Source organism: Mandrillus leucophaeus, unplaced genomic scaffold (genome assembly GCF_000951045.1).
Source record: "Mandrillus leucophaeus isolate KB7577 unplaced genomic scaffold, Mleu.le_1.0 Scaffold225, whole genome shotgun sequence".
NCBI classification, from domain to species: domain Eukaryota; kingdom Metazoa; phylum Chordata; class Mammalia; order Primates; family Cercopithecidae; genus Mandrillus; species Mandrillus leucophaeus.
Genome location: NW_012102310.1, coordinates 785,566 through 795,158, shown reverse-complemented (window position 1 = coordinate 795,158; position 9,593 = coordinate 785,566). Strand labels below are relative to the sequence as shown.

Genomic DNA, 9,593 nt, shown 5'->3' with positions numbered 1-9,593 from the left:
CCCATCTCGGCCTCCCAAAGTGCTGGGACTACAGGCTTGAGTCACCGCGCCCCGCTGAGATTTAACTTTTCAAAACTATTGTCTTCCTTAGTAAAACCAGAATGTATTAAGTCATTTATACTGTTATATTCCTAACTACATTATGGTTAGAATGCATTCCTGAATTTGTTACCCCAATGTAAATATGATTTCATATCGTGACTATGTATGTTCATATATATGGCATATGGCAGAGAACCATGAAATGTTCTTGCCATATAGCCTGAACTGAGGAACAACCTTAAAGAAAGTCTATACACGCAAGGTATGGCAGGTATGTTTTGAATTTGGTTTTCTTTTGGGCATGTTTTTGAATTTAAATTAACTGAGATAGTTTAAATAGTTTGTCCATATATGGAATTAGAAATTAACCTTAACTGAATACTTTTGAATTGGAATACTCTTGGCTAAGGCTTAGAACAAATCTGTAAAAGGCAAAAGTAAGTATTTCTGGCTTGGCTTATAGGACAAAAAAAGAGAACATAAAGCAGTGTTGAGTTTCAGGTGAGAAAAACTACTTTAGTAAGATAGAGCATCACACTATTTTCGTATCAGTGGATGTGTTGGAGTTTGTATTCAAGTTCTATTTTTTTTTTTTTTGTTACTAAATATTGATGATGACAAAACAGTCTAGTTAAGGATAGAAAACCTCCACCTGTGGTTTGAATTCCTCCCCACCCCCTTTTTGGACTTTTTTATTTATTAGATTATGTTGTTGACTCAAACATTCATGGAATTCACAGAGGGCGTGCTCATTGTTTAGTATCATAGAACTTAAAGTGAGATTTTTTATTATTATTATTATTGAGATGGAATATGGCTCTGTCGTCCAGGCTGGAGTGCAGTGGCGTAATCTCCACTCACCGGAACCTCTGTCTCCTAGGTTCAGGCAGTTCTCCTGTCTCAGCCTCCCGAGTAGCTGGGATTACAGGCGCGCACCACTGAACCTGCTAATTTTTTGTATTTTTAGTAGAGATGGGGTTTCACTATGTTGGCCAGGCTAGTCTTGAACTCCTGACCTCAGGTAATCCGCCTGCCTTGGCCTCCCAAAGTGCTAGGATTACAGGCACTAGCCACCACGCCCTGCCAAAGTGGAATTATTTTAATTGTAAATAATGCCAGACCCACTTTTACCCTGTGCTTTGCCATTGAATAGAAATCCTAAGCCAGGTACAGCTTCAGGCACCTGTAGTCCCAGCGGCTCTGGTGGCGGAGGTGGAAGGATCTCATGAGACCAGCCTGGGCAACATAGCGAGACCCTGTCTTTAAAAAAGCAAAGTGCTAGGGGCAAAGGAAAATTGCAGACATATGTAACAATTGCTTTTGTGTATTTCTGTTTAAACCAGCAAAAACTAAGTAAACAGTTCTAATTTTTATTCTTCACAATTTCTTAGTATGCATACTGGCCTGCTAGCTTATTTTCCTTTTGTTAAAAACTTGGAAAAGTTATTAAGGAAATTTAAAAATGACAAATTGTTTGTTAACATGGTGTGAGAAAAATCATGGAAAGTAAAGAGTAAAGTTGAGCATTTCTTCCCTTCATCATGTAATTTAAACTGAAGAGGCTTTTGTTTTGTTTTGTTTTGTTTTTGTTTTTTGTCTTTTTTTCGGTTGCCCAGGCTAGAGTGCAGTGTTGCGATCACAGCTCATTTCGGCCTCAAGCTGCTGGGCTCCAGCAATCCTCCCACCTCAGCCTCTCAAGTAGCTGAGACTACAGGCATGTGCCACCCTGCCCAGCTAATTGTTTATTTTTTGTAGAGACGTGGGGGTCTCACTGTGTTGCCTAGGCTGCTCTTGAACTTCTGGGCTCAAGTGATCCTCCTACTTTGGCCTCCTGAAGTGTTGGGACTACCGGTGTGAGCCATAACACCCAGCCTCTAAGAGTCTTACATTGCCACGTTAAGTAACATAGTTATTCCTAAATTTTCTGCTTTTGTTTTCCTTTAAAAATAGGATGATGATGCTGAAGCTATCCTTGCTGCAGACTTCGAAATTGGTCACTTTTTACGTGAGCGTATAATCCCGAGATCAGTGTTATATTTTACTGGAGAAGCTATTGAAGATGATGATGATGATGTAAGTGAATTTGAATCCTGCAAAGAAATAATTGGGTGAGGGTATAGTGGTCAGAATTGGTAATAGATGAGTTTAGTTTTTAAGAGACAGGACATAATATAATTCAAAATTAGGCTAATTACTGATGTTCTGGATATAGCTTTTCTGGGTTTTAAGTATGTCTCCTTAGGATTTTTGGATTCATTTAGCTTTTGATTCTCTGCTAATAAGATTGTTCTGAGTTTGTGAAACTTTTTTATGTTTGGTTAGTGCTATAGATGTTATGCCCTTGCCTTGACTTCACAGAATTAGGACTTTTCTTAGTGCACAAGAAAACATTTACTGGGAGGCATAGAATTTCTATTCAAGGTAGTATTGAGTGATGATTAGGTTAAGATTAGGCTGCATATAGATGTTTTGGATATGTTTATTCCTAAACGGCCATTGTTAGAGTAGGCTTTAGGTCCTTTTCGTACAGTGCATTCCACACTTAAGTGTGGGTGAGTAATATTTACAGTAATACTTGTCTGATCACCCATTTTATCCACATGATTGTACTCTGTTCTTTATTATAAATTGGCAGTGAGCTGAGTGATTATTGCAGCCACTATGTGTTAATTTATAATCAGCCTCTTGATAGGAAAGTAGGTTTTCTCTTTTAAGACACTAGTTTTACAGTGATGAATGTTACTAATGCTACTCTGAAATGTGTGTTACATTCACTCAACACTTACGCTGTTTTTCCTTTTCAGTATGATGAAGAAGGTGAAGAAGCGGATGAGGTAATGTTTACCAAATGAGCAAATAATTCTCTGTGGTTAACACATTGAGAAGCAAATTGAATGACTTATGTATTCCTTTGCTATAATCATTCTGTGATTTGGGATAAAAACATTTTGGAAAACATGATTTTAGAATTCTACAGCCAAACAATGTATGTATAAGGTTTCAATAAATAAATTGCAAAACTCAGCAACATTTTTTTATTTCAAATAATTTTGTTCTGCTGCAGGGTTATCAGCTCTTTGAAGAAGTCAAAAGCTGCAGTAAACTTTTCCAACGTTGGCTGCAGTAACTATTTTCAATAAAAGCTGTCTGGATGTCTCAAGTTGTGTTGGGAAATTTTTCATATTAGAAGCTTTCAGATTAAATTGTATTATCGTCAAACTCTGTAATCATGAAAATCTGTTGACCCGTAGAGTAACTTGTATTAAATTTTCCCTACATTATGAGCCAATTTACCTACTATGTACATACTTCATGGCTGCATTTTGAACTTTAATATAGGAAGGGGAAGAAGAAGGAGATGAGGAAAATGATCCAGACTATGACCCAAAGGTGAGCAAAATTAGTGCTGCTTTCTATTAAATTTGAGACAGCTAAAGTAAGAGTTGGTGTTTCTGAATATCAAGTTTCTCTCCGTTAAAGTCTTTAATCAGTAAAGCCTACTGACTGGATAACTTTCTTTTTTCAGTCCCACTGGCATTTTGAACAGTACATAATTTCAGTGGACCTTTTTCTAAGAAACGTTGTTTTTTGTTTGGACTTTGTACTTTTTATAGTTTCAGGTACAGTGAACCCTAGGATTCTATTTTAATGGGATAAATTATAACAGTTCTTAAGCATTGGAAAATAAAGGTTTTTAAAAGATCTGGTGGTAGGAGTGTTCGGGAACTGGGGAGCAGTGCAGTTTGTTAGATCCTTCCAACTACTCTTACTCAGTCACTGAGAGTCCTAGTCTATTATTCCTTAAAATTTGTTATATTAGGATTAGCAAAAGCAAAGCTGATTGGTAATATAACTAACATAAATTGCTTGGTAACTTTATTTTTTAAGATTATGGTTTAGTGTGTGTCATTTTATGGAATTCTACGGTGTAAAGTTTGAGCTTGATTTTAGCATTTCAGTGACTTGCTAATAAAATAATTTACCATCATTGTCCTATACCATTTCTTTTGACAACAGTGAGCTACTGTTATAATTAAGGCAGTAATTACTATTGAGAAATTCACTGAAGCAGGTAGAAGAAGATAGATTGACTTCTTGTTTTCCTTTAACAGAAGGATCAAAACCCAGCAGAGTGCAAGCAGCAGTGAAGCAGGATGTATGTGGCCTTGAGGATAACCTGCACTGTAATAGCCTAAACACAACTCTTATTTACTTACAGCCTTATGTTTTTGTATTTTCTTGGTAGACTAGGTAATTTTTTTTTAAAGGACAGGAAACTGATATTTTAAAGACCAATTTGTTCTACCTAGCATTTTAGCTAGTTTTTCTGCCAGATATGTTGAATGCATAAATTCTGTCACGCATGTTCATTCATTGCTACATAATTTGGTTCTTCTGGAATATTTTTATGTAGCTCTTGGAGTACAGCTATGAAAATTAACAACTGTTAAAGGAAATACCTTTTTTTTTTTTTTCCATGATTTTTTCCTTGAAGAACCAAAGTATTTTTTCAGCTGGTTGTTGAATAGGGTTAAGTCCGCTTGGATTAGCTGTGCCTTTCATTACTTTGTTACAGAAATGCAGTGACTTATACTAAGATAATGTATTGTTAAAAAAAAAATTGGCAAGACAACGATATGGTTAAGAATTTCCAGTATGACCACACCCAATAACTGTATTAGATTGTTAGTGGATTATTGTGTTTTAGGTGACATAGTTAACTGTAAAGTAACCTGACTCAGTGTAGTTACTGGTACCACAGTGAGGTGAATAAAACGGGATTTTCAGAAGTTAGCCTGAATTTACCTGTACTTTTAAATTTAACCTCTATTAACTAAGCATCTTTTCTTTGTGGTAGGGTCTACCTTCTGCTTCCCTGGAAAGGATGAATTTACATCATTTGACAAGCCTATTTTCAAGTTATTTGTTGTTTGTTTGCTTGTTTCTGTTTTTGCAGCCTAAAATAAAAATTTCAAATACAATTTTAGTTCTTACAAGATAATGTCTTAATTTTGTACCAATTCAGGTAGAAGCAGAGACCTTCCTTGAATTAAGGGTTATACTCAGTTTTTACCACATTATTGAAGAAAAGGGTAACAGCTTTGGCATGAGATACTATACTAATAAGCAAGTGTAAAAAGAGAAAAAAGAAAATCAGTGATTTGATGCTTTTTTTTTTTTTAATTCATTTTCTTTGGGTTAGAGCTAGAGAGAAGGCCCCAAGCTTCTGTGGTTTCTTCTAATTCTTACTGCTTAAAGTATGAATATGTCACTTAAACCCATGCTTCTGTTTACTGTGTATTAAAATGGGTAGTACTGTTTACCTAACTACCTCATGGATGTGTTAAGGCATATTGAGTTAAATCTCATATAATGTTTCTCTATCTTGTTAAAAGCTCAAAATTTTGGGCCTATTTGTAACGCCAGTGTGACACTCAGCATTTTGTTCACACCACGCTTTGATAACTAAACTGGAAAACAAAGGTTAAGTACCTCTGTTCTGGATCTGGGCAGTCAGCACTCTTTTAGATCTTTGCGTGGCTCCTATTTTTATAGAAGTGGATGGATGCACTATTTCACAAGGTCCAAGATTTTTTTTCAGATATTTTTGATGACTGTATTGTAGTAAATACTACAGGGATAGCACTATAGTATTGTCATGAGACTTAAAGTGGAAATAAGACTATTTTTGACAAAAGATGCCATTAAATTTCAGACTGTAGAGCCACATTTATAATACCTCAGGCTAATTACTGTTAATTTGGGGGTTGAACTTTTGATGACAGCGAGGGTGGATTATTGGATTGTCATTAGAGGAAGGTCTAGATTTCCTGCTCTTAATAAAATTACATTGAATTCATTTTTAGAGGTAGTGAAAACTTCCTTTTTGAGATGTTAGTGTTAAGGTCTTGGAATGTGAACACATTGTTTGTAGTGCTATCCATTCCTCTCCTGAGATTTTAACTTACTACTGGAAATCCTTAACCAATTGTAATAGCTTTTTTCTCTTTATTTTCAAAATGATTTCCTTTGCTTTGATTAGACACTATGTGCTTTTTTTTTTTTTTAACCTATAGTTCATCGAAATGCAGCTTTTTCTGAACTTTAAAGATAGAATCCCATTTTTAATGAACTGAAGTAGCAAAATCATCTTTTTCATTCTTTAGGAAATAGCTATTGCCAAAGTGAAGGTGTAGATAATACCTAGTCTTGTTACATAATGGGGATGTGGTTTGCAGAAGAATTTTCTTAAGGGATGTCAGTGTTTATGCCATTTTTCCAGTTCCAAAATGATTCCATTCCATTCTAGAAATTTGAAGTATGTAACTTGAAATCCTTAATAAAATTTGGATTTAATTTTATAAAATGTACTGGTGATATTTTGGGTGTTTTTTTTTTAAATGAATATATATACTTTTTTTTGAAGAGTGGAGAGTAGTGATGTCTAGAGTGAGCTATTTTGTGCTGAGGCCACTGTGTTCTGTAAATCCATAATTTCAAGAGCAATCTCACAATCCCTGCTAAGTGGAGTTTATTATTTGAAGACTAAAATGGAATTCCATAGTTCCCAATAGATTATATTCTGAGTTACTATTCTGAGTTATCTACAAACATTTTTGAGACACTTGAAGATTTGTCTTTACACTAGTTTCCAGCAGCCCATGCAGACTGCCAAGTAAGTCTCATTTTTTTTCCTGTTAGAAATGGTGAAGTATCATATAGTCACTTAACAAAGAACACTGATTAGAAAAAATTTTAGCGTTGTTTGCTTTATGGTCACTCAAATATGGTAAGTGTTCCACATATTCCACAAATTGATTAGTTGATAGTTTAACATGGATGTCTGAAAGCCACATATATAATTTCTTAGGATTCTTAAATTAGCAAATCTAGCTTACTGAAGCAGTATTAGCATCACTATTTTAGGTTGCAAAAATACTTTAATTGTGTGGAATTGGCTAATAGAGTGGTACTTAAGAAAAATGGGATTCTACCTCTATTTCTGTTTTGGCACACTTAAACATGAAAGGATATATTAACTTTCATAGAAATATTTTTGTTGTGTGAATAGGTTAATGATATATATGGTAAGGCCCCTAAGATAACTGAATTAACTGTTTATTGTAATTGTAGGCCATTCCCATTATTAAAAATAAAGACAAAACTTTGAGTAACTGTGAACATCTTATCGTGCTATGTAGAAACATTGAACTAATACTCAAATAGTTGAATGCTTTGGTTTCAGGGATTGGTTTAAAATTTGCGTCCTTTTTCATGGGTTAGTCTTATAAAAATTTAAGCCTTTATATTTTTGACTTTAAATCAAAACAAATGTTATTTTAAATGTACAGAATAGATTGATAGTGCAGAAGAGCGTAAGTTCTTCATAGGAGCTTTAGAAAAGAGAAATATATGCCAATTCAGTTTTTTTTTTTTTTAATCTTCTGCACTGTACGTATACACTTGGTAATTATGAGCTCAATTTTGTTTTTGGAAATAGTGTTCATAATTTAGGTAATTTGCTACTTAAAGCACTAAGTCTCTGATACCTGAAAAGTAAATGTAAATGGTGATGGTGAAATAATACTGCAATTAACTTAATAGATGTATACTGCTGATTTTTGTATGCTGGATTAAAACTCCAGATATTAAAATATAACCTGGATAAAAAAGTTCTTGGACTGATTGAGGATCACTTACATGACTTTACATAAATGGAAACATCCTTGTTGGTATATGATATTATTTTACTCAAGGATAAGTGTTTATTCATAAGGAATTTCGATTGATGTATTACATTTTCAAAAATACAGTGTGCTTTGTATCTTGTGTTTCTTCCTTTTGACCTCATATTGTCAGGTTTTCCAGTTTACAAAAATTAAGCTATTCACTAAAATCTTAGTACAGACAGTCCCTGACTTATAATGGTTTGACTTAAGACTTTATATTAAACGCATCTTCGACTTACGATATTTTTGACTTACAGTGGGCATATTGAGGCCTGACCACATCATCCTCAACAGTCTGAATAAAAGAATAAATGGGGTATTTAGAAATAATAGATTGCTGACGGGAAATAAGTCAGTCTGGTTGTTTAATTTTTGTATGGGAAATTGGGGGTTTTAAGTTTTGTGGATCCTAGAACAAATTGAGTTTTATTATTTTGAAGCTCAGGATAAAATATTGCATAAAATAAAAGCATTGCTTTTTAGTTTCTTACATGTTTTATTTATTTTTATTTTTGAGGTAGAGTCTTGCTCTGTTGCCCAGGCTGCAGTGCAGTGGCATGATCTCGGCTCACTGCAGCCGCTGCCTCCCGGGTTCAAGCCTCCCAAGTAGTTGGGATTACAGGCGTGCGCCACTGAGCCCAGCTGATTTTTGTATTTTTAGTAGAGATGGGGTTTCACCACTTTGGCCAGGCTGGTCTCGAACTCCTGACCTCCTGTGATCTTCCCACCTCAGCCTCTCAAAGTGCTGGGATTATAAGCGTGAGCCACCACGCCCAGCCAGTTTCTTACATGTTTTAAATTTAAAGCCGAAAAGAAGGAACTGGGAATGTGTGATAAACATGTGAGTGCCAGAAGTTCGACAGCAACTTGGAGATCAACAGCCCAGCGTATTTAACCTGCATTTGTACTGTTTCAGCTCTGCTTGGCTACCTTTTCTTTTACTTCTGCCACTGGACTTTTTTGTGCATGTGTTTTACTAGTTCAGCATAGAATCTCGTTTTCATTCATACCTACTCTGTTTCTATAAGTCTGAACTGTTCCATACCAGTTCAAAATGTACTCTAGAAATACTTGCTCATTAATGAGTTTCCTAATTTCCAGCACTGGGCTTGGAACATGGTAAGTGTACAGTTAAGTTTTGTATGTGTAGGTCTGTTAGGATTTATCTAGACCTATTCTGTGTACCAACCATAATCCCGTATGGGACTGTGTAGCAAGTCAAATGATTGGTTCTCAGTAGTTCAGTCTCCTAAGGTCTTTTGTAGTTGTTACATTCGTGCAGATTGAGAAAACCAATGAAACAAAACTGGATTATGTATACAGTTGGCCCTTTAATAATGCAGGGACTAGGGGCCCCGGCTTCCCTCAATTGAATCTGTGTATAAACTGTTTCCCCAAAAACTTGATTGATAGCCTACTGTGGAAACCTTACCAATAAGACATTTAACACCCACTTTGTATGTTATATGTATTATATACTGTAAAAAGTTAGCTAGAGAAAATGTTAAGGAATCGAAAATATGTTATCATGGCCAGGTGCAGTGGCTCATGCCTGTAATCCCAACACTTAGGGAGGCTGAGGCGTGCCAGTCACTTGAGGTTAGGAGTTCGAGACCAGCCTGACCAACATGACGAAACCCTGTCTCTACTAAAAATACAAAACTTAGCTGTACGTGGTGGTGGTGCGCGCCTGTAGTCTGAGATACTTGGGAGGTTGAGGCACAAGAATTGACTGAACTTGGGAGGTTGGAGGTTGCAGTGAGCTGAGATGGTGCCACTGCACTCTAGCCTGGGCAACAGAATCTGTATCTGTGTGTGTGT

General features: G+C 35.6%; 1 protein-coding gene across 2 annotated transcripts in view; it reads left to right on the top strand.

Moving 5' to 3' along the window:
* Positions 1 to 6,412, top strand: part of NAP1L1 (nucleosome assembly protein 1-like 1) — a 39,065-nt gene extending 32,653 nt beyond the window's left edge. For both annotated transcript variants that reach the window (XM_011981375.1, XM_011981376.1), the window contains exons 12-16: positions 1,993 to 2,115; positions 2,847 to 2,876; positions 3,382 to 3,432; positions 4,155 to 4,226; positions 4,901 to 6,412. In XM_011981375.1, the coding sequence (XP_011836765.1) occupies positions 1,993 to 2,115; positions 2,847 to 2,876; positions 3,382 to 3,432; positions 4,155 to 4,190 (240 nt within the window). In that variant the 3' untranslated portion in view covers positions 4,191 to 4,226; positions 4,901 to 6,412. The remainder of the gene's footprint in view (positions 1 to 1,992; positions 2,116 to 2,846; positions 2,877 to 3,381; positions 3,433 to 4,154; positions 4,227 to 4,900) is intronic.
* The last annotated feature ends 3,181 nt before the right edge of the window (positions 6,413 to 9,593 follow it).